General features: G+C 40.7%; 1 protein-coding gene across 4 annotated transcripts in view; it reads right to left on the reverse strand.

Annotated features, from left to right (window-relative positions):
* The window catches only part of SLC16A14 (solute carrier family 16 member 14), a 51396-nt gene that overhangs the window by 22665 nt on the left and 2856 nt on the right, over positions 1 to 25875 (reverse strand). For 3 of the 4 annotated variants that reach the window (XM_042457477.1, XM_042457478.1, XM_042457479.1), the window contains exons 2-5: positions 16010 to 16183; positions 15339 to 15615; positions 12302 to 12445; positions 7366 to 8367 (exon numbers count right to left, since the gene is read on the reverse strand). In XM_042457477.1, coding sequence (XP_042313411.1) covers positions 7366 to 8367; positions 12302 to 12445; positions 15339 to 15600 — 1408 coding nt within the window. In that variant the 5' untranslated portion in view covers positions 15601 to 15615; positions 16010 to 16183. Of the gene's footprint in view, positions 1 to 4134; positions 5503 to 7365; positions 8368 to 12301; positions 12446 to 15338; positions 15616 to 16009; positions 16184 to 25875 lie in introns of those variants that run through there. The other variant, XM_042457476.1, reaches the window with a different exon arrangement.

A 25875-nucleotide genomic window follows, 5' to 3' on the forward strand; every position in this document is an offset into this window, starting at 1 on the left:
CTGTATCAGTCGGAGACATGGAGAGATAGATCAGGGTGTCATCAGCGTACTGATAACACCGAGCGCCATGCTTCCAGATGATCTCTCCCAGCGGCTTCATGTAAATATTAAATAGCATGGGGGATAGAATGGTGCCCTGCAGAACGCCAGATGTCAGCTCCCTTTTATGAGAGCAGCTATCCCCCAGCCTCACCGACTGGAACCTTCCCAAGAGGTAGGACTGGAACCACTGGAGTGCAGTGCCTCCGATACCCAGCTCTCCCAGGCGTTCCAGAAGGATACCATGGTTGATGGTATCGAAGGCCACTGAGATGTCTAAGAGCACCAACAGGGTCACATTTCCCCTGTCAATGCTCAGACAGAGAGCATTGACAGGGGAACTAAGGCGACCATGGCAGTCTCGACTCCATGTCCCGCCCTGAAGCCAGTTTGAAATGAGTCTAGATAATCGGTTTCATCCAAGACTTCTTGGAGCTGAAAGGCGACTGCCCTCTCAATCACCTTGCCCAAGAATGGTAATAGGGAGACCAGTCTGTAGTTGGTCATTAACAGGGGATCAAGGGAGGATTTCTTCAAAAGAGGTTTCACCACTGCCTGCTTTAAGGGCAGTGGAAATACACCCTCCCGAAGAGATGCATTTACTATAAGATGTAGTGCAGTTTTTATAGCATCTCCCCCCTGGATGGTCAACCAAGGACAAGAGTCGAGAGGGCACGTCGTCCTGTTCACCTGACCAAGGAGCTTGTCCACGTCCTCGGTACTAACAAACTCAAAGCGATCCAGAATAACCTTGTTTCCAGAGTCACTGGACGCCTCTACTTTAGGATCTGTCAAAAGACTGGCGTTAAGATCGGTCCTTATCTGAGAGATTTTATCAGCGAAGAAGTCATTAAAAGCTGGACAAGACTCTGCTGATGCAATCAGTGCAGCACAGAACGAGTTCTTTGCTGCATCGATTGCCTCTCCGTAGGAACGCAACATCTTCTCATGGAGAGTCTTGTCAGATAAGTTCCCATGTTTCCGCCAGTAACGCTCTAATTGTTGCGCAGCCCACTTCATCTGGCGAAGATCTTTTGTGTACCAGGGTCTTTTATTTGGAGCAAGCTGGCAAGGACGCTCGGGAGCGATATTGTCTATTGCCCCGGTGAGATTCCTATTCCAGTTGTCGGCCAGGGTTTCGGCAGAATCACCATTGAATCATTGAAGCGCTGTAGAGCTTAAGACAGTGTTATAAGCTTATTTTTTAAAATAGTGAGTAATCGTATGTTCCTGGTGTGCACAAAGTATATGACACAAGGTAGAAATGGTAATATTTTAGGTATTGCGATTAAATATGAAGAGTAATAATGTGATCAAAGATAAAAAAATTAACGTATATATTACAAATTTGAAGCAAAAGACTGATATTCATATTTCTGCATACCTATACAATTATCAGATTTGTGAGAGGTCTTTATGAAAATAACCTTTTATTATTACCATTCCAAAAACAAAACAAAAACAAGACAATCAATCGCTAAAGAATTGTCATTTTATAGTTTGTCATTGTCATTAATGGTCTTAGATTTTCATATGAATCCAGCACCGTATTTTATATTGAAACAAAAATGTGGTTTGTAACTAAAAAAAAATTAACTGCAAAAATTTAGATATGATAAAAGATCAGAAAGTACCAGATGTTAGGCCCAGTCATTTATCTGGCCGTGTGCCCTCTTTATCAAATGCCTAAAATAATATGATGTAAGTGCATGCATGTGTAATCTATTCATACTTTCTTTTTTTTTCCTCTTTCTGAAGGGAAAAAATTGTGCAAAATCAGTCTCTTTGTGGACTGCCCATGCCATAACTTACCTTAAGTCAGTGTTTCTCAGTATGTAATACAGCCTTTCTGTGGAAGTGTAGGAGAACTTTGAGGGATTACAAAGCTACAAGGGGGCATAGTATTCTGAAGCAGGTCATGCCTTCCACTCTCCACCAGGATCTGGGTAAATGGGAACATCCCCTGGGAGCCAACCCCACTGTTCCATCATTCCCGTGTCATTTGGAAAGAAGAAAGTTCAGAAAAATTTCTGCTTTGATCCCGTATATAACTAGATATGGTTTTAAAAGGAAAGATAAACTGCTTTCATCTTCTGTTGCCAAGTGTGGAATAAGTATTCCAAGATTCTCCCATAAGAAAGGGATACATGTGTGTGAGCATTTCTGTATGCTTACCTATAGAACAAGCAAAGGATGCTAGGCTGCTGGCTATAGAAAACAGAATAAACTTTAGACAGCGGAAGTTTAAGAACCACTGCCTTGAGTGCATAAAGCTGTACCTGATCTGCTATTGCATAAAGTAGATAACCAAGTTTTAAAAAATGAAGCAGTACATTCTGTGAATTAGATTAAATCAGTTCATCCCCATCATATTCTCAGATGTTCTGATGTTATTAAAGTAATACCCTTAACATTTTTGCTGTGCTGTCTTGTACAGATATGAAGACACCACAGTATGGGAAAGACGTCTTCAGATTTGCACTGCATATGTTCTGTCCTCACATAGGTTTCCATTAGACATTTCATGTTACATTCTAAGAAGTTAATTCTACAAGATACATACTTTTTAACAGAGATCATCCAGTATTGTCCTGTCCTGTCCCTGAGATACTGATTCCATAAGAATCCACAATGGTTTTTAAGATAATAGACGTTATAGACTTCTAAATTACTACAGCTATAAGGCAGACAGAAAGTTAAGAATGTCTCTGGAAGTATTTTCTGGGCTGGAATACCTTTGGGAATGTTGTAAAACTAAGGTATTACAGGCAATTAAGTACTTCATTAAAAAGATTATTTCTGACTGGCACAGAACTGAGATTGTCTTTGGCAAGACTAATGAGAATTGCTTCACATCTGCACAGAACACTTCTGTACAATAGTAAAAGGCAGCACACTAAGGTCTAAATTACACATTATACATACTTTTTCTAAGGCAATTCAAGGAGCTGGCATTGTAGTCAAAAAGCACCAGGTAGCAGTGGGAGGTAGCTGCTGATCCCTTCCATCTTGTTTTCTGTTTTAACTCTTCCCTTCCTCAGTGAGGCTACAGTCATTTATTTGCCACAGGCAAGACAAATGCTTTGAGGATGGAACTTACAGCTGTACACCAGAAGAAGACTGTCCTATTACTACAGCTTCTCCACTAGAAACTGTCCTGTACAAAAGCAATTTTATGTAGAACAAATTAGCCTTTATTTTTAAATCTTGTTTTAATGTGTAGTTCAAGAGTAGTGTGTTTTACTGGAGAGACCAGGGGGACCTAAATATTTTAGCCCTTATAGTCTAATTCTGCTTGTACCACACAGTGGCAGCAGAGGCTCTTCAGGTGGTCAACTGTGAATTCACACAAATGGGAATCTCTGTGCCTGTGCAGACCATCTTTGGAAACTTGTAGAGCTGGACCTCTTTGGCTGAGGACCTCTCCACCACACTGCACATGCTCAATATAATTCCCACTCAAACCTCCTTAGTTCTCTTCCATCCACCATCACAGCCACATCATAGGGAACTTGCTGTGTTAGCTACTCTTCTTTGGCTTGTTTTTTTTTCCTGACTCTTCTCCTGTTTATGGTGTCTACAGCATACTTTAAGAGGCATGTCTCATGTGGAAAGAAGATCCTCCAGATGGACAGACATTCTAACTGTCTCCTTTGCTTGAGGGAGGCCTGCATTGTGAATAAGTGCTCCCATTGTAGAGCTTTTTCCCACCAGGCCTGTTGGAACAGGGCTTTGAATCTTAAAGCCCTTCTCTGGGAGCTGGCTATTAATATGGCTGATCTCACTACCCCAAACAGGTCTCTTTTCACATAATCCACAGGGATTACTTCACACACTTTGATACTATTAGGTTCACCATCTATTGTACCAAAGGATCATGCTAGTACCAACAAGACTTCTCTTACTCATCAGGGAACCGTGTGCTATCAACTTTGGATTCAGCTTGGCCCAACTCGAAGTCATTGATGCTGCACAGATCTGTGCAGGCATCATGTGAAGTCTCTGCTGCTCCCAAGAAGCAAAAGAAGCATTCTGATTATACAAGTGGACTGTTGTCTTTTTGGATGACTTTGTTTGAAGATATCCTGGCCTACCCACAAATCTTTGCTTGTCTGAAATAGATACGCTAATGGCTATCCAAAGATGGACCTGCTCGCCATTCCGGACAACCACCAGTGCCCTTGCACCCAGGTACAAACCATCTGTCAAATAGCTACTTGGGCTCAGTCACTTTTGTAAATCACTATAAGCATGATGTTTGGCTAGAGATTCTACTTGCTTTCTATGTTTCATAGATGACCACTTGAAGAACCAGTTACAGGTAAGCAACTTGCTTTTACAGCACATAATGTAATAATTACATGAAAGAAGACAGTCAGACTTATCTGAGAATGAGGTGTGCTTTGATCTGTATACCACATACAGATAGTACATTTGTGTGAATTTCATTGATGCCAATGCAGATAATTCTGACAGTTTTTAATAACCCTTATGAATCAAAGTGAATAAAGTCTGTTGATTGATATCGCACTAATGTATTATGGTGTGTTGATGCAAGCAAAATTAAAATGATTTGGCTATACTTCCCCACTCTGCAAGCAAGAACTAAAGGCAGCTGTCCATCAAAACCGAATGAAAATCTGCTGACCCTGTCAAGCTTCCCACAGCCAGTAGCTACCTCTAGTTAAGCACATAAGAAATTAGCAGCCTCACCACTGATCCTTTAATCCCAAGAATCAGGGCACATCTTCCCATCTATAATCATTTAAACCTTTTAACATTTGTCACCATGGTACTACTTTGCTGTGTTTGCATCTGAAGGTTAGTTTAGGTGGCTTGAACAGAATTACTTGCTTTGTGGCAGCAGGCACACATGATTTATCCTATATTTAAAGCCTAACTTACTACAATTATGAGATTTGTAAAGAAGAAATTGTCATTCATGTGTTTACTTATTAATATAAGTGGACATTTGGCTTCTGTTCAGGAAGTCATTATCAGTTGGAATAGTCAATAGGAATTATTTTCATTTCACTGATTCCTGATGGGACAAATTCCCCCTTCCCCAGTATAAATCAGGAGCAAATGAATTCCAGTCTGTTGAGTGATGCTTGTAAAAAGAACATCTACCAATACAACTGCCATCTAAAGGGTATTTTCCTTCAGTCCATTGACAATGGCAGTGCAAAGTTTATTTAGTGTCCAAATTTGGTATAATTCAGTCCATGTTGGTTGCATCAGATATAATCTGAAATTTTCTCAGGAAATAGAAATGAAACAATGACAATCCCTCTAAAAACACTGAACTGTCCTATACTTTTCCATTTTCAGTGCTTTTCTCTGGTGATGGCTTTTTCTTGCCAATACAAGGCTGAATAAGTAAAGTTAGTATTCCCAACATGTAAAGCAGGCCACATATATAGAAAGAAAAGTCATATTTTTGTGTGAGGTCATAAATCCATCCTGGGAAACAAAACAAAAAAGGTGGTTATCAGTAGAGTGTGATGAAATCAGTAAGGTCACACTTAATGCTGATAGTTTTAATTACAGAAAAAGCAGTGCTAGATGATACCATTGTGTTCTAGTTTCTTTCCCCATCCAGCATGCTGCTCTGAGAAAACTCAAAATATTTAGAATCGGGTAAAATATGTCTGGTGATGCAAAGATCTGCACCTAACAACCCCAGAGGGGTTCATGAGGGGCACCTTTTCTCACTCACTCCCTTTAAAAAAAAATTACATATCTTAACAGCACTGCCTCTAAGAGCTCTTTTCTGTTTTCCCTACCCTTTTTAAAAAAGCTCAGGTATCTTAGCAGATATACTCTAGCCATCTCCTGTTTTCTGCCAGTTTTTCCCACTTTAGGAATTTTAGAAGTAGTTTCCCAGAGAGCCCTCTATTGTTTTCCTTTAAAAAAATTCCTAGGAAACCCAATTTGGAATTTTGACTTGAAACTAGTCCACTGCAACTTTGTGACAAACCCAAACATTATTTTTGAAGCATCCACTATTATTTCCTCAAGGGTTATGGCTAGGACTGTTTTTTGCTTCAAGCAATCCTTCTATTTGCAATTTCATTTTAAAACTTGGCACTGCAACTTTTCAGACAACAGACAAATCCAGTCTTGTCAAATTTTGAGGCATCTGCCATGGTTTCCTGAAGAGTCATTATTGTTACAGGCACAAAGGCATTCTCTTTTATATATATATATCATAGATATATCTTCAGGGTCAAAAATAAGTAAGGAATCTATATCAATATACTTTTCACAGCTTACATTACGTTGTCTTTTCTTTTATGACTCTTTATTCCTGGAACCACCTACCAGAAGATATCTGTGATGTTATTTTGTCAAATCCAGCCTCAGAAAACATTCCCATTAAGTCTTTGGAAATTCCTCCTAGGTCCAATATCCTACTGTAATTAAAGCTTAAGATGTACATTCTACCTCTTTTCTTCTTTTCTTCTGCTGTCTTCTTTTTAAATCAGTTTTTAGACTATTATGTTCACAAGATAGGGACTAGACTGCTTATGATTAGTAGCAATGGAAATAAGGCAATATTCCTTTCCATATTAAAAAAAATCACCTATATGTCTTCTGCATTTTGCAGATTATGTCTACTAAAAGCATAATGGGAGGCAACTCTCACTCTTCAGTATTAACACTGTTTATGTCTAACTATTTTGATTTAAACTGAATACTAATTCTTTAGACTGCTTAATTAATAATTGAAGAACTACCTACTGTGGTTCTGATCAAAACAAACAAGAAGGTAGGTGTGTAGCTTATGAGTCACTGTTCCAAGCAGGGTTTGGTTCTAATTCTTTAGGCTGACAATAGTTTTAGATCACAGTTGTGTCTTAGAAATCTCATGTTGCCTTTCACCTATGCTATTTTTATGGAAAGATTTACACAACCCATATTTATATGGCTTTTGATTGGTAATTCACAATAATTAGAATCTTTTTTACTTCATAATTGTGTTTTAGTGCACTAACACTTCCTAAAGAGAAAATCCATGTGGCAGGTAGATGAATTTGTGAGAGTAAAATTAGTTCAGAAGAAGTTTTGCTAGCCAATGAGATTAGGCAAAGCAAGTTCTGCCTGCCATTCAGTTTTCTGCCAGGAGCCCTGTGGTGTCTTTTCAGCAACTTTTAGAGCACCAGGAGCCTTCTTTTAAATTTTAGTGTCTCTTATGAAAAGCAAGGAGGGCATGTCTATTAATAGTTGTTGATTACAGGGGATTGGTTTGAAAGTAAATGAGAATAAAGCATATATAAATATACAGGGTAGCTATAACGTCAGAAGAACAGAATATTTGTTTACCTGCAAATGGAGGCCCCAGCAATGCTGATATCCCATTGGCACAGATTATGATTCCATAGGCATTTGCAAGATGCTTAATTCCTACTAAATCTTCTGTTACAACAGGCATGAGTGAAAAATACCCACTGGAAAATCCTATTAGGGCACAGACCACAGCCAGTCCAACATAAGTGTGCATTAGTGGCAAAATAAAAATGCAAGAGACAAGGATGAAGTTTGCTGCCATGAACACATTCCAAGCACTGATACAGGAGGAATCGGAGATGATGCCTAGAATGACCTTTCCAAAAATGTGAACAATTGCAATAATTGAAGTCAATGGAAAAATATCATTCTGTGCAGATAGGTGATACTGTTTCACTATTTCTGGGAGATGGATAAAAGGGATCACAAAAGTGCTATAAGCAAATAAGGCCCAAAAAACAAAGGCTGCAAATTTCCTGTTGGTAAAAAGGGATGCTGCTCCAAAGTAACTAGAATACCACATCCTGAACCCTTTCTGGATTGTAACTATTAGTTGGCTCATTGTCTTCAAAATACAAAGAGCATAGATATTATTTCCATGTCCAGTTACATCTTTGTTTTCCAAGGCTGGGAGGCTGCCAAGCTTTTCATCCTTACCTTGTCCTTCTTTTGTCTCTTTTTCTTCTTCCCTGATGATGCCATTAGATGTCAGTGTTTCTGCAGAGCAGGAGAGAGCTTTTGCGTGACTCTTTCTTTGGTAGTTGTTTCTCTTGCCACTTTTTTCAGCAGCTTCCTCCTTGTAATAAATGGGTCTCATGAGTGCTCCGCAAACACACAGGTTCAAACAGACTGCACCCTGGATGAACATTGCATTCCGCCAGCCAAACTCCATGCAAAGATATTTCAGCAAAAATGTCATCAGGAAAGTACCAAACCCTGTCCCTGTAGTGCTCAGTCCCTGGGCAAGTGCTCTTCTCTTCTGAAAATATTCTCCTACCATGACAACAGCAGGCAAGTACACCATGCCACTCCCAATACCTGAAAAAGAAACACTCCAGGCTTACACCAGAAGCAGTAGAAGTTGGTCCATTGAGCAGTGGTGGTTGGTGGCTACCATATCACTGAGGTACTGGATCCATTCCAAGTTTTAACCCAAATTAAGTTTCTATATAAGGTGTGGAATCTATTGTGATGATAGCATCTAGAACCTTGAATATCTTTTTTAAAACTTCAAACTAAAACCCCTAGAAAATTGACTTCCCTATTAACATGGAAACCACTGCAAGTGGAGCATCACCCCTCCCTACTCAGGTTACTCCCAACCAGCCTAATTGTGCCCTTCTTCATATTTACAAACACTTCATTAGGTGGCATGAGCAGCTTTCTTCCTGTTAAGGCAATTTCTCAGTATTTACAAAGACTCACAGACACAACCTACCCTAAAGGCACGAGAGCGTTTTCTTGGGTAGAGAGCTTTCTGTTCATAAAGAAGCAAATCAGACTGAGAAGCAGCAGTAGCAAGAAAAAAAAATGACAAGCTTGGTTAATAGAATCTTGGGAAATCCACTGGCCTATCAGACTGGGCTCTGCCCAAGGCCCAAAAACTATGATACAGTACTTACAACTGAGTTGAGAGAATTGCTAGGTGCAATCTTGCATTGATGCCTAGAGATTTTACTGTGTAGCTCATGGGTGTAGAACAGGTAGGAATTGTGTGGCCATGGGCCACATGCAGCCCCTGGAAACTCCGTGAGGCCCCTTGGGGAGGTCCTTTGAGACCACCACCAACCCTATCAAGCTCTAGCATGCCCAAAATAATTTTTGGGTAAACCCACCTGCTCCTATTCCCAGATGAAAAATGTCTTAAGTGCTACAAATCAGTAGAATATGTTGTTTGGGGGTCCCCCAAAAACAACAAAACACTCTCCTTCCAATAGCTGAAAATGATAATTAGGTGGCATCAGTTCTGTTGCCAAAATGGTGGCAAAAAATGGTTCAGCTGCAGTTTTTCAGAGGGTTAAGAGAGCAATAAAACAAACAAACAGCTAGTGCATCCCTCTGGGCTCCAGAACATACTTATTCCTGTTGTAAACAAAAGGAAAGCTGCTACTGGGTTCTAATTTTATTCTTCTTTGGTGCGGAGAGAAGAAAACATTTGAGGGGGGTTGCAATGTGTTTGGGAGAAACCAACAGTGGCCACACTGAAAATATCCTGTTATTCCTCTAGGACAGGGGTAGGCAACCTGCGGCCCGCGGGCCGCATGCGGCCCGGCAAGGCCTTGGGACCGGCCCCAGCCCGGTCCTGCTACCGATTGCCGCCGGAGCTTTTGGCCTATCAGGAGGAGGCGGGCAAGGGGGGGCAAGCGGCAGGCAAGGGGGGCAAGTGGCGGGCAAGGGGGGCAATTGTCTATAGAAGCTTCTGAAACAGGGGTAGGCCCAGTGAGGCCTTGGGACCTGCAGCCGATTGCCGCCGGGGCCTTTGGCCTCTCGCGCACAGGGGCAAGGGGGGCAATTGTCTATAGACGCCTCAGAAACATGCATTTATATTAACATTTTTTTAAAAATCAGCAATTTTTTTTGCGTGTCCTCCACTTTTTAAAAAAAAGTGTCCACCATTTGAAAATGTCCTACATTTGTCCTGGTTTATTTATTTATGTAAAGTTTTTTTTAAAAATTATTTAATTATTTATTTTTATTTTTGGCTTTGGACCCCCAGTTGTCTGAGGGACAGCAACCCGGGCCCGGCTCCAAAAGGGTTGCTACCCCTGCTCTGAACATGCATTTATATTAACTTTTTTTAAAAATCAGCAATTTTTTTTTGCGTGGCCTCCAATTTTTTTTAAAAAAAATGTGTCCTCCATTTGAAACTTCTGTCTACATTTGTCCCCAGTTTTTATTTAATTAATTCTAAACAAATATTTAATTATTTATTTTTGGCTTCGGTCCCCCAGTTGTCTGAGGGACAGGCAACCTGGCCCCCGGCTCAAAAAGGTTGCCTACCCCTGCTCTAGGAAGTAGGGGGAAATTGGGAGAAGACTGTTTTAGTCCCAGGAGAGAAGTTCTTTTAAAAATAAGATGTGAGTTCCAGTTCACTTCCTGGTCCAGAAAAAGGCTCTCTTGGGCCTAAAACAGTGTGAAGGGGCAAATGTGTCCAAATTGCTCACACATGAACTCTAAAGAGGCTGGGGCATTTTTAGTAAATAAAATAAGATAAAATAAACAAATGGGGGAATAGGGGGTGCAAGTCTTCTGAGATTGGGTGAGGTATATATGCAGTCCTCAGATCTTGGGCAGTTGCCCATCCCTCTTTTATACTGAAATTCCATAGACTCAAATTTTGGGGTCTATGTAATAAACTATGACTGACTGACTGACTGACCTATACTGAAGTTCCAGTAAACAAATGTGTTTGCCATTTCACAAGGACAATACTTAGTCACAATTATGATACTGTTGCCATGATCAAACTCCCCCACCCCAACTGCTTTATCTGCATGAGGAGAAGGTCCATTCTACTGGCAATCGTGATAAGATTTACTGGGAGAAAATGGTATGCCAATATGAGAAACCAGTAAGAGGAACCAGTCTGAAAATGTCATGCCAATAGAATATAATGGGAAAATGTATGTATGTCTCCCTACCCTTCACTTTAGTTCTTAAAGATATAGCTAGCAACCTTTGTTAAATGGCCAACACAGCTACCCCTGCAAGCTAGCAACCTTGTTATTGTCAGCCTGACAAGAGAAACAAAGAATGGAATGCAGCGAGTAAGTGAAAAAAGCAAAACTACAAGGTCCAACTGGAAAGCAAAACAGATAACAGGCTACAGAGTTTAGACGAAGCTTCATACATCTTGGATGCGTTCCAGAGTTATACAGAGTTCCTGAACCCTGATGGCTTATTGGCAACATAAGCCCTAAAACACACCAAAAGGTACCCTCCTCAATTTCTCAATGCAGGATGATTGTGGGATGGTAGTTGTGACCTGATTAGTATGCATACTCATAAAATGTGACCTGGTAATTAGTGACACTATGGCTACATAGAGAAAGAATGCTGTGTGGTTATCTTATGGAAAAGTATATATTGATGAATGAATGTTCTGTTCCTTTGTGTCAGTCTTTTGGATCATGAGATTTGCTGTAGCAAATAAAACTACAAATTCTCCTTCCCGCTATGTGGACATTGGCTTAATTGCACTGGGTCATGAACTCATATTTTTATGTCAGTCGGAACATGGATGAACGTTTCTATCAGATTTGTGGGAGCCAGGTCAGGAGAGGTTACTTAAGTGTATTTATCTAAATACCTGATACAGAATACAGGCTATTATATCTACAGCTTCTTCTTCTTTTTAAAATAACTACAGCTTTTTTTTTTTAATCCCAATCATTATCTCTCATGAAACCACTACTGGCCTCTCATGGAATTCTAGGATTCCAAAGAACCCTGGATGAAAAATCCTGGTCCATATCTTTGAATTCTTTCCATGGAAAATAAATAGGATGTAAGACTCTAAACTGATGTTGCTTGCCTTATTCCTAAATATAATAAGCAAAATAAAACATTTAGATTAGCTGTCTCTCTTGCTAACCTGAAAACCACTACATACCAGAATCTGACTTCAGTGCATACAGCCTGATGACCATGCTTAGATCTTGCATGCATGTGTGCCATTGGTGTAATTGTTGACCTTGCTTTGTACACCCAAAAGTGCCTGCTGTGTTCAAGTGAATTAAAAAGCCCTGATAGGCTGAGGAATTTTGCAGGAGTTTCTGTAATCAGAGAATGGTACATCAGTCAAGAGCGTGTAGCCCTAAACTTGAAGGCCTCCAGAGTTGTAGTCCAGTGCTCAACCCGCTACACCACACTCTTCCTCTCTAATCTTAGGCTTGCTCACCTTAGCCACTGCTCTTAAGAAATATTTACATTTATGCAAATAACGATATGTTCCAAAAGAAATCATGCTTACCAGCTGTCACGCCAAATGTAATAAAAAGGTAATGTACATTTGAGGCATAGGAACTCAAAATCCATCCTAAAGCACTCAAGATTCCCCCAGTTATTGCAGTCTTCCGGCATCCACAAGTGTTGATGAATAGGCCAATAAAAGGACCTGTGACAGATCACAATGAATATATTGATTTCATAACACTTTCTAATTATAATGAGACCTGAAACCAACTATATCAGTTACAAGATCAGGAGATAATGCCCACACAAATCACCCAAGGTTAAAGATTCAGAGTTCAGAGATCTCCTGATCTAAGTTGGACATACTTTCCAAAACTCAATTGGTCTCTTCAAAAGTTAGATACATCAACTCAGAAACCTAAAATGTCTTCAAAATATGTCATCACACTGTACTGTGACTGGCCTGATAGAAAAGAGTGGTCCATAACCAATGAGAGATTTGTGGAGAAGTGACTGAGGCTAGATTTCTCTCTCATCCTGAACCACTTCTGAAGATAATAATCTCTGTTTCAGTTTTAGTTCATGCTGGAGTCTTGTTTGTACATTCCCACACAGGGCAGAAAAGGTGATTTATATCTATGAATCCAAGCTTGGTATCTAGACCCACACATGACCAGCTCCAAACACCACACTGTAAACACACTGTGACTATCACAATAGTTTTATTTGGATAATTGCCATATGAGCATGGTCACATGTATCTGTAACATCACTGTATAAAACAGTATTTCAAAAGGGAAAGAGCCTGAACATATTATTAATTAAAACAAGATAAAAATAAATTAAAATTTTAAAAGACTAGCTGCTACTCAAAAATCTTTCCCAGTAGAATTGACCTGCCAATATGTGAATGTTTTAGCTAGCAATTTCCATTCTCCTATCTTGAAGTGAGTATGTACTGTATCTTTAAAGATCTTTTTAAAGCATTAACGTTATATCTTAAGAGTGAGGTTATTCCATGCTGTACATTATACAGGTATAGAATATCACACCATTACTGTTGATGAGACTAATACCAGTATAAATCTAAAAATAGCATACTGTATTTCTTGTCTATTTTCTTAGTTTCTCAAAATGCCTTTGTGAAAGAAAAAAACACTTAGCTCTTGCCAGACTTTAGTGACCTGAGAACTTTCTTCTTTCCTAAATTATCTTCTTTGTTAATAATTAACAGACCAAAAATGCTGAGAACTGTATACAGTCTCTGGAACATTAGTTCCATTCTTTCCTAATTATGCTAAACTGGTGTGATAAGCTAAATCATGGATGGGCCAGAGCTCAGAAAAGTTATTTTCTCTACTACAACTACCAGAATCCCTTAGTTAGCAAAGCTATGCTCTCTAGAGGACCCTGAGAGGTATAGTCCAAAAAGGAATTTTTCCAATTTCTGGAACAGAGAGAGGTGACTGGCATTTCAATGATTTCCCTTGATATGAAAGGGATTTTCACTTCTAGTTGTTTAACAATAGCAGCCATTTAAAGGCTTCTCCCTATTGTTAAGATAATTTGGTGTGTATATTCCTGTCACCTGTCGACTTATAGAGACTCCATTAATTTCATAGAGTTTTTGCATGCAAGGAATACACAGAGGTGGTTATACCTTTTCCTTTCTCTGAAAGACTACAGCACCTGATATTCATTGGTAGTCTCGCATCCAAGTACTAACCAGGTTGACCCTGCTTAGCATCTAAGATCAGACATGATCTGGTGCCTTTAGGGTATTTAGGACATGCTAAAAAAAATGTGGAGGGGAAACCAAGCACAGCATTATTTGTGGAAGCACTATGAGCTCAGTTCTGGTACTGAAAACAGATTTCTGAGCTGAGCATGGGCACAAAGCCCTGTTTCTCAAAGATCCAAATCTTCGCTGAGATATATATTTTCATCTCATAGCATTTGGTAAACCTCAAAAGTCTAATTCAGGTGTGAGGAAAGTTTGGCCCCTGAACCCCATCTTTCCAGCATGTGAAGTGTCCTGCCAATCCCCCAAAGCCCTCTGAATCCTCTTTAAAATTGCTCTGACGATTTGGAGTGATTTGTCTTGGCCTCAAATTGAGGGAAACCACCAGCAAATATGGTGGCTTAACTCCACTATGCCTTTGACTCCCCAAGCCCCTGAAATTAATTATTTTCAGGCTTAAAATTGGCCACAAATTGGTGTGTTTCTGCTGCATGAAGAAATAGAAATGCAGTCCATGGAGTGGGGATACTAGAAGCAAAAACTAGCTCCCACACCCTAGAGACCGTTGGCCACTCTTGTTTTGCAAGTTTACCACACAGGTCCTCCTGGGTCCATTCTCAGAACGAAACAGAAGGAGCAGGAACGAATGCGAAACGAGTGGGGGACAGATTTTACCGCACACTCCAGTCCCTCACTTGTTCCGTTCCCTCTCTCTTCTGTTCTTAATCCATTCCAGAGGGAGAAATTTTTGAGAACTGTTCAGAATAGTTCTCAAAAAGCATTCCCTCTGGAATGGAATGGGAACAGAAGAGAGGGGGGACGGAACGAGTGAGGGACTGGAATGTGTGGTAAAATCCATCCCCCACTCGTTCCGTTTCCTGCCGGGCCGTTCTGAGAACATCCCAGAAGACCTGTGCGGTAAGCTTCTTAGATAAAAGACAAAGATCCCAGAAGCTTGAAAGCGTCAGGTACTGTGCTAAACGTTCATGTGAATCTAGTTCCAAATGCTGAACTGGGAATTACCAGTATTTGGAAACAGTTTTCAAACAAAGTTAAAACAGTATCAGAATCACTTTGTGGGATATGTTGAACAGCAAGTTTACTAATTTGTGAATCAGTAGTACAATGGTTTATAAACTGATTCAAAGCCTTGTAGAGGGGTATTATGTCTTACAGTTTGGGGGTTGGTTCCAGATTTAGTCCCACACAACTTGGACAATGGAAGCAGACTTTCTCCTTCTTTTCCTCCTCCCAGCAGCAACTCCAGCCCCCCAGAAATACTACTTTATATATTTTTATTATATATAATGCTATTTTATATTTGCTGTGTAATAACAGGACTATAGGGCCCTACCTACAATCAAGGTAATGCCCATACTGAGGGAGCTGACCCATGCTGTCAAGCCTCGACTCTGGTTGAATTCTTCAAGCCATTCCATGTTGAGAATCCCAAGGGCCATTTGTGATCCCATGACAAGTACGTGTACAAGGAAAGAAGAAAGTACAACCATCCATGCCCATCCTCCATCAATATCTGGATTTGATTTAAGTTTCTTCTCCCGCTCTTTCAACTTATCTCCAAATTCGTAGCCAATATCTTCATGGCTGGCATACATCTTCTGTTGAGTATTCTGCGGGGAGAAACAGATAAAATGTGCTCACTGATCACTAAAAATAAGGCTCAGACCTGTTTTTCATTATACTGTAGTTTTTTTCCCATTCTATATTCTTCATCAACCAATAAAAATTTGAACTGCCTCAGCTAAATTTTATAATTTGCTAGATCTGTTTGAGCTGTAAGAGACAGGTGCAGTGTTGCAACCACCTGTCAGTATAATCAAGCTATAAATTTTCTGGGAATGGCCACCTGTGACAGAACCAAGGAAATTTAGGACTGAGATGTTTCTAATGGTTCATTTAAATTCAACCAGTAGCTGATGTTGCTCAGTTATTTTATGTTTAATGAATTTAGTATTTAAAATAACTTTACTCTCTCACTTCATACATATAACATATGACACATACACAGAGACTTCACCTGAAGTTGACTAAACCACAATGAAGGATCGGGGTGTATGTTCACAAGTCTTTTTCCAATTTGAAACAGTTACTGCAACCTTTCAGTGGTCCATAAAATGATGTCTCTCTCGCTTGCCCATTGTTGTAATTATATTTTCTACTTCAGTTTGTCCAGCTGACCTAAGGAAAAACAACAATGATCACAAGCCAAACCAGAATTAACCCACTTGCTGATTTCAGTGGCACACCCATCTGCACTACTTGTTTATACCATCTGTTGCCTATCCAGAGGACCCTGAAACATACTCTCTGCCCTGAATCCCACCAAACTAAACTCTCTTAAAGATGCACTGTGTTTTAATCAAATATGCATGCTGCTGGACATTTACATAGTATACTTTTGTACGTACAAATAGAGAATCTGTAGCACAAATAATGTGCTACTTTCACTTACAGAAATACCAATAACAATGGCTAAGACAGGGAAAGAATTTTGTTACAGCCCATTTTTGTAATTTCCCAAAACCACATATATCCTCCTATTTGTCCTAGAAGAAACTTCATATTTATTCTAATGTGAAAGAAAGTAAAATTGACATATTTATCCATCCAGACCAAGAGCTTTGAATAATTCTTAAAAGCCTGGGATTTAATTCCTAAGTACTGTATTTGTAGGAAATGTGAGTTGCCACTTCTTTTTCCTGAGGTGCTTTTCATCTTTGAGGACCATATGGCAAGAAAGAAGAATGTGGTCTTAATGCCAGGAAAAGCTGTACCTCCCTGATTTGGATCATGTAAACAGGTGACATTTCATTTCAATTCATTTTTGAATACTCCTTTTTTTTAAAAAAAAAAAGTGGCTTTCTTTTAAAAAGCAACTTCTTTGGATGGAATGTATTTCAGATTGAAAACATGTAAAAGAGAACTTGAAAGTTTCTCTCATCCTTACAACCAACTACAGGGTACTCCCTGCAATGGACAAATAACAGATCCATCTAATTCATGGAACTGATAGAGACACTTCACTCAGCACTGGTTCCATCTTCATGCACTTATCTTTCACTATCAAGATGGATATTAGGTGACGTACAGCCATCTCAACATCAGTGGGTGTTAGAAGTCCCCTTTAGCAGAGCATGGGAGTCACTTTTCTCGGATTCCCCCCATTATTATCAGCATGTAGGCAAAACCAGTCGTGCAGACCAACTGTTGCCTCGCTGGAGTCAAAGGCAATGAAGTGGATAGAAACCCATTCAACTTGTTGGGGACTGATAACAGCAGTGCCATGGGATGAGTACAATCAATATAAGACCATATTCTCACATACAAACTTCCCTAGGCCTTCCATCCCTGCATCACCATGGTGGTCTGCACTGGCAGCTCATTGGCCATATCTGCCACCACTGTGTGTGTCTGCGGGTGCCCAGAATGAGGTGCCCAGCTTGTGAATATTGCTGGGCACCTCATTCAGTCCTCAGAAGTGAGCACCTTGCAATGGTGGTGGTGGACACGCCAGGTGATCTAGCGGGATGCCTTGGAAGACAGCCACCATGGTGCAAGGACAGATGCCAAGGTAACAAGGGGGAAATAGGACAACTGGGAGGCCAGGATATTCCAGGTTGTCCCTACAGTATCCTTGCCAGTGCAAACAAGGTCTCAGAAGATTCTCTGAGGTTGAGGTACTCACAACACCAAGGAATGATAGGCTGGACCCTCCCTGTTGCCTTGTTAATAGTGTGCATGTGTTGTGTGGCTTCAAGTCACTTCCAATTTATGGTGACCCTATGATTTTTTCAGAGGTTTACCATTGCCTTCCTCTGAGGCTGAAAGTATGTGGCTTGCCCAAGGTCACACAGTGGGTTTCATGGCCAATCAGAAACCGAACCATGATCTCCAGAGTCATAGTCCAATACTCAAACCACTATGTCATGTTGGTAGGCAACCTTTTTATTCAACCCTGCCTTTGGTAAACAAATCAATGTGCTCTGGAGGAGTTTTAAATCATATAGGTGCCAAGCTCAACATGTCCAAGACGGAGCTTCTTGTCTTTCCTCCTAAGCCCACCCTTCAACACTCCTTTTCTGTCTCTGTGGACAACATTTCTATTCAACCAGTCCAGCAAGCCCGCAGTCTTGGTTTTATCTTTGATTCTTCTCTGTCATGTATCCCTCAGATCCAGACCACAGCCAAGGCTTGTAGATTCTTTTTGTACAATATTGCCAAAATCCGACCATATCTCTCCGCCTCTACTGCCAAGATCCTGGTTCATGCCCTAGTGGTCTCACGACTCGATTACGGCAACATCCTCCTGGCTGGGCTTCCTCTCTCTCACCTCCATCCTTTAATTTCTGTCCAGCATTCAGCTGCACACGTTATCACATCCACCCACCGCTCTGACCACATCTCTCCTGTGTTGGCATCCCTTCACTGGCTCCCACTCCCTTTCCGCATTCAGTATAAGCTCCTGCTGACAACGTTTAAGCCCTCCATAGGCTGGCCCCTCCCTACTTATCAGACCTTATTTCCCCTCACCTTCCCACTAGGGCCCTCCGTTCTGGTAGTCAAGGTCTGCTGTCCCAGCCCAGGATTTCCTCTGCCCCATCTTGGATTCGCCCCTTTTCACTTGCTGCCCCACTCCTGGAACCTTCTTCTCCTGCGAGCAAGAGCCATCACTTCTTTAACCAGCTTCAAAACGGAGCTGAAGACCATCCTGTTCAGAGAAGCGTTCCCAGGCATTGCATAATTGTCACTTGCTATTTGATGTTCTTTTGTTGTCTGTTTTATTGAATCATTTCCTGTATTGCTATGTATTTTATATGTATTATCTTACTAGACAGGCCCCTTCCCCACCACCTCTCCCTTCTCCTTCTGTGTCTTGTCTTTTTAGATTGTAAGCCTGAGGGCAGGGAACTGTCCAATTCAAAAGATTGTATGTACAGCGCTGTGTAAATTTACAGCGCTTTATAAATAAAGGTTAATAATAATAATAATAATAATTCTTTCTTTTACTGAAATAATTTATGTTTTGATTGTATTGGTTTTCTTGATTTTATCACTAGTAATCACCTTGAGTAATTATGAGAGTATAAATCCAATAAATAAAGTATAAGTAGTAGATCACTTTTTGACAATAGAGTTTGGAAAAGCTACTTTTGTAACCACAGCTCCAGAACGCCCCCAACCAGCGCAGCCATAGGCAACTGCCAATAGACAAATATAACCCTCATTTCAGCTGTTATTTCCTTCACTGCTAGCAACAGGACTAGGAATCAAAATGTTTACTTTGCTCTTGTAGGAACTGAACTCTTGGCCATGAATACTTTTTATGTTGTAACCCACAATGTATTTTTATCTTTGGATATCACCACTGTAAATACATCCAGAAATAAGAAAGGTCACTTGTCAAAAATGTCCATATGCTTATCAGCTGGATAGAGCTAGGATAGGACACATGTCCTCACCTCACCACTGACTCAGAGCAGCCTTGACCTAGTGTCATGGTCTTCATTCACTCACTGGCCAGAATGTTGTTCCACAACCAAGTATCATGCAGCACAGGGATACCAGAGACCAATCTTTACTAGCTAGGTTAAACAACAATGAGAGTTACTTGTCCTTAATCCAACATGATAAGCAGGTCCCATATGCTACAATGCATATTAACAAACTCTCTTCATATTTAATTCATGAGTACATTTCTGGAAATTTATTCACTACACATCACTATAGAATACACTACAGAATTAGAGTTTCTGTAGAGCCAGTGTGGTGTGGTAGTTGGATTGTTGGACTATGACTCTGGAGACCAGGGTTCGAGTCCCAGCTCAACCATGAAACCCACTGGATGACTTTGAGCTAGTCACAGGCCCTCGGCCTCAGGAGAAGGCAATGGTAAACCTCCTCTGAGCAAATCTTGCCAGGAAAACCTCATGATAGGTTGACATTAGCGTCGCCATATGTCAGAAATGACTTGAAGGCATACAACAACATGTTCACTCAGCATGCAATCAGTATGTCAGTTTTGGCATGAGGTTCTTAGGCCAGGCACTATAGCCCTAGTCAATGAGCATATGTACTACACATGGAAAGAGATGAATATGCTAGTATCCTCTCCCCCCCCCCCCCCAGTCTGTCATCATTTTTCTCACACAAAACTAATATGTATGAGGAGGAATTCCTGTTGTATCAATGTAGGCTCTCCATGCAAACCAGAATCTGGAAAAATTGGGGTTCTGGTTTATGTGGACAGATTTCATAGATACAAAATACCTTCTTCATCAGACATATTGCTTTCATAAGAGGAACAAGATAAAGGATGAGACTGGACTAGCATGCTCCCCTCCTTGTATGTGGCATACACACACTTACTAAACAGCTAAATAGGGGTTATGTCTCTTCCTTTCCTATTTGACAGGGTTTAGGACACCCAAATGACAAAGAGGTGAACTGGCCACAGTTGTCATGCCACTTGTTCTGTGTCTCGCTATGTATACATATTATTTACTTGGGCATCCTTCAATTTTATGTGACCAATTGTTCTTCACCCAGTATTTTCTCTGTCTTTACAATTACTGTCCTTACAATCAATCTGTTAGAACAGAAGACAGAGAAACAGAATGGTTCTCAATTGGCAAAGGGGTCTGGCAAGGCTGCATCCTTTCACCCCATCTGTTCAACTTATATGCAGAAAATATTATACAAAAAGCAGGCTTGGACACAGAAGGAGTGAAAATAACAAAAGTTAAAATGGTACAAGCAATTGTATTCCCCATTGCCATGTATAGATGCAAGACCTGGACAATTAAGAACCCAGATAAAAAGAAATTCATTTGAGATGTGGTGCTAGAGAAGAGTGCTGAGGATACCATGCACAGCCAAAAAACAAATAAATGGGTCCTGGAACAGATCAAGCCTGAAATACCCTTGGAAGCCAAGATGATTAAACTGAGGCTGTCATCATAAGAAGGCATGACTCGGTAGAAAAGACAATAATGTTAGGAAAGGGGGAGAGAAGTAGAAAGAGAGGAAGACCACATGCTAGATGGATGGACTCTATTAAGATGGTTACAGGTATGAATCTGCAAGAATTAAGGAGAGTTGTGGACGTCAAGGAGCCTTGGAGATATCTCATACACTGGGTTGCCATGAGTCAAGAGCAACTTGAGGGTGGTTAAAAACAACAACAAACAGTCACAGAGTTTGAAGGGACTACAAGGACCACCTAGTCCAAACCCCTGCTATGCAAACATATACTGTACAATGAAAGCATTCCCAAAAGATGGCCATCCAACCTTTCCTTAAAAGCTTCCAAAGGAGAGCCCACCATCTTCTAAGGCTGTCTACTGTAGGACAGGGGTAGTCACAGTCAGTTCCCTACTGTTATCTCCAGTCCTTATGAAGAGACTGAAATGGGGAGTCTGTCTCTCCAGCCATATATTACCAGTTTCCCCTGTTGGAAAGTTAATCTATATGGAAGTGGTAATCTCAGTCATCTCCAGTCAGTGATTCAAGATAACTGCAGATTTTCGCAAAGCACCCCTTGTTTTCCCATTGGGAATGCCAACAGCATGCAGAGAAATCCCTTTGGGTTGGTAGGGAACCCAAAATGGAGGGCACACAGAGAGACGGGGGCAGGGGAAGAGGAGGAACGCACCTGTTCCTCCTCTTCCCCTGCCCTCCTGTGCCTTTAGCTGCCTTCCCAGAAGTCTCAGCCCTGGAAGGCAGAAGCCCAACCCCAGGAAGTCCTGCCCCCCCCACAAGTTCCGCCACCAGCACCGGGTAACACCTGTACCAGAACACCTTTGAGTTTGGGCACTTGGTGCCTAAAAGGTTCACCATCCCTGGTCTAAGGGATGGATTTGTGATCTTCCCTCATCCCTGATATTGGCTATTTGAGTCCATCAACATTGAAAGAGGGAATCACAGGTTCCCCTTTTTCCAGCAGGAAGATCCAAATACCACCTGAACACAAGATTTCTAAGCGATGGTGTGTTTGCCAGGCCCATCATTTATCTAAGTCTGAAATCACATTTACATAAAACTGTGAGTCTTTCCACTGCTGTCTTTGAAGGTAATGCTGTATCTCAGGGTTGCAAAACAGGCTGAAGCATAATTGCACTGTGTGCCCTACATATTTTCTAAAAAGCAAAAGGCAAAACAAAATGTGAAGGGCTTTTCCAAATAAACACACATGTCAGACACTGTTATGCCTTTCACCATTAGCTATCTCTTAAGTAACAAAGGTTTGATTTTTGTGACAGTTCAGACAATTGCAAAAGATAGGCAGTAGCATTTTTGTGAGCCTTGTGCAGATGAAGATTGGAAAGTGTGTAACTCAGTAGTCTGTGACATTATGTTCTGCCAGAGTTCTCTTTCCCTTAGGGCTAACTAACATATAAAAGTCCTGTGGGGCCAACTCAAGACATTTTGCTACCTAAGGCAAAATAGAAATAGCACATTTCCCTGCAAAACCACAATGCTTAGTTTCCAAGGCCAGCCAAGTTATTTTGCCACTTGAAGCAGAAAATTCCAAAAGCACCTCTTTCCATTTCCCTGGCATTAAAATTAGAACAATAATAAACATAAATAGCAAATTGCTGCCTCTTCATAACACCCTAAACGTGTCTGCTCTCTGGCTGATTCTGTTTAATAGTATGGATCAGGGGTAGGCAATCTTTTTGACCCGGGGGCCGGGTTGCTGTCCCTCAGACAACTGGGGGGCCGAAGCCAAAAAATAAATAATTAAATAATTTTTTAAATAAAAATTAAATATATAAATAAACCAGGACAAATGTAGGACACAATTTTCAAATGGAAGACACTTTTTTAAAAAAATGGAGGACACGTGGAAAAATTTGCTGATTTTTTAAAAAATGTTAATATAAATGCATGTTTCTGAGGTGTCCATAGACAATTGCCCCCCAAAGGCCCCGGCGGCATTCGGAGGCAGGACCAGGCTGGGGCCGGTCCCAAGGCCTCGCCGGGCCGCATACGGCCTGTGGGCCGCAGGTTGCCTACCCCTGGTATGGATGGTCCTGTGTCCTGCACTAAAGACTCTTCTGGGTAAAATTTAATATGGAATTTATTCATAACTTTTTAGAATCCTATATGACTTACTAACCAGCACATATGACAGACATTTCACAAGCAGTCTATGTTAATTCTGGCAAGTTGGAGGAATTGGCATATGAACTTGCCCATGTTTTGAAAGCTTTTGAGGAGGCTCTTCTATCTGTCCCACCACCTTCACTATCTTCCACATCTTGTGCAAACATGTGAGTGAGAGAGCAACCTCCCATAGATTGCTCCCAGGCTCTGGAATTTTCTTCCTACAGAGACTAGAATGATACCCTCCTTGTTAACCTTCAAGTAAATACTTTTTTTGTTTCAGTAAGTCTTTAAAGATTGATTGTTCATGGGAAAAGGACCTTTAATAATGTGCTATATTGCCTACCTTTTTTGTTTTGTTTTTTAATGGACATGTTTTTACTTCTACTGATGGTTCAAGAATATTTTAACTTTTGTATGATGTGTACTTTTAGTTGTAGTTAACTTTTGTAAGCCATCTCCAGCCCCAGGGCTGGGAAGAAGGAAACACAAGATATAAACAAGCAAGCAAGATTGGGAACATTACTTTTGGGACTGCAGCTCCTAGAATTACGCCATGCTGGTTGAGGGATTCTGGTACTTGTAATCCAAAAAGTAACATTTCCAGGTTCTGCAAATTGCTTTCTACACAGGAATTAAGTAGACTTTATTTATTAAAGTTAAATAGTGATGCAAGTGTCTAGTAGAGTCTCAGGGATTTAGTAAAGCATATTATCCATTTCCTCTACTTCTTTCACTCTCCTTACAATGGCACAGCTCCAAGATAATGAACAAAATTGCACCACTAAATGGCTTCCAATTAAATGTTATGTCCTGCACATGTAATTGCCACAGTGTCTGTTTCATTTAGAAAACTTCATTTATTTCTTATTTGTTTATAACATTTTATTTTATTTGTTTGATAGAAACTCATCAAAAAGTCAAGGAAGACTAAACATGTGATCTTATACATGTTTATTTGACAGGGTGCTTCAAATTTTGGAGATTTGTAATAAGTCTTGAATCAAAGGATCATAGGAGTTTATCACACAGGAGGAAATCGAAAGTTTAAACAGTGTTTATCCCGTGAAAATCATGTGGTTACTATTAAAGCGCGATTTTTTCACACACGGCAGCCATTATGCTGGAATAACCAGGGAATAACCAGGCAATAAGCAGCAACAAATCATTCACAGGATTTCCCCCTGAATGATTTGTTGCTGTTTATTGCCTGGTTTTTCCTGGGTTAATGGTGCTTTAATCACTTTTGATCACGATGTTGTGTGAAAACCTTTATTACAAATGTGTGCAATTGCACGATTTTCACAAGATATTCCCAGGATAATGGTACTTTAATCACGACATCATGTGAAAATCTTAATAGTCAATGTGCGATTTTCATGGGATAAACCCTATTTACACTTCCAATTGTCCCCGTGTGATAAACTCCATAGAGTTGGAAGAGACCACAAGGGCCATGGAGCTTCTGCGATGCAGGGATACACCATGAAAGCATTCCTGACAGATGGCCATCCAGTCTTTGTGTAAAAATCTCCAAAGAAGGCGACTCCACCACTCTCTGAGGGCAGTGCTGTTCCACTGTCCAACAGCACTTACTGTCAACAGGTTCTTCCTAATGTTTTGGTGGAATCTCTTTTCCTGTAGTTTGAATCCATTCAATTGAATCCTATTCTCTGGAGCAGCAGAAACCCAGCTTGCTCCATCTTCAATATGACACCCTTTCAAATATTTAAATGTGGCTGTCATGTCACCTCTCAACCTTCTCTATCCTGAGAAGCTTCTAGGCCTAGGAGATTAGGAAGCAGGAGATTATTTAGGAATAAGCTAAGAAACTGATCCCGCTCCCCATCTCAATAACTCCTCAGCAACATGACAGTCTGGATCACAACTCATTACACTAGTTCTCTTACAGAGCAATCCTAAGCAGGTTTGGTTAGAGAAAAATCCCATTAGAGGGTGGGGATTCCCTGAGACAAAGCAGGCCTACCAGTGCAGGAGGTCAAAAGCTAGAGGATCTGGTTTATCCAAAACCCTACCCAGCTCAAGGTAACAAGGCAGGAAAAAAGGAGAAACAGTTCTCTTTTCTTGAATTTATTCATGATTTCTTTATTTCATTCCCATTGGTTGCAACGGGAAGGAGATATTCTCAATTTCCTGTAGCTCCACAACCTTTCCCTGAGCCATTCCAGACACACCCAGAGAACACACTCCCCTTTTTAAAAAAATCTCTCCTGAGAGCAGAGCTCCAATAATAGAGAAGCAAAAGCCATGTGGTGGCTGAGAGGAGATTTGCAAGACTGGTTCTTCCATTCCACAGTTGAACTACCCTTGCCAACCACAAAGAAGGAGATGGAGAAACACCCAATGGTCCCTAGGAGGCCATCTTTGGAAGTGTTTAAGTCCCATTGAGTCTTGTAGGAGATATCAGTGAGTAAACACCCAAAGGAGGATATTGCACTTAATATTAACAGTCACTTCAGTCAAGGTGGCATACATAAATGCACACATGGAATAGGTCATTTTGTGTTCCAAAGGTGGAAATAAGGATGGATGAATAGATGGGTGTGTGTGTGTGTGTGTGTTGTAGCTAAAAGAGTTGGGGCAAAATGAGGGCACTGGCCCCAAATCAGAATTTTGCCCATCAATTCAAGTTTTGTTCAGTCCCCAAATTTCTATGTTGGGGTAATTTAAAACTTCAGTGGAGCATTTAGAAACAGACTTTAGGCATCCTAAGAAAAAAGGGCAGGGAACGTTAGTGAGAACCA

This window comes from Sceloporus undulatus, chromosome 3 (genome assembly GCF_019175285.1).
Source record: "Sceloporus undulatus isolate JIND9_A2432 ecotype Alabama chromosome 3, SceUnd_v1.1, whole genome shotgun sequence".
In the NCBI taxonomy this organism is placed as follows: Eukaryota; Metazoa; Chordata; class Lepidosauria; order Squamata; family Phrynosomatidae; genus Sceloporus; species Sceloporus undulatus.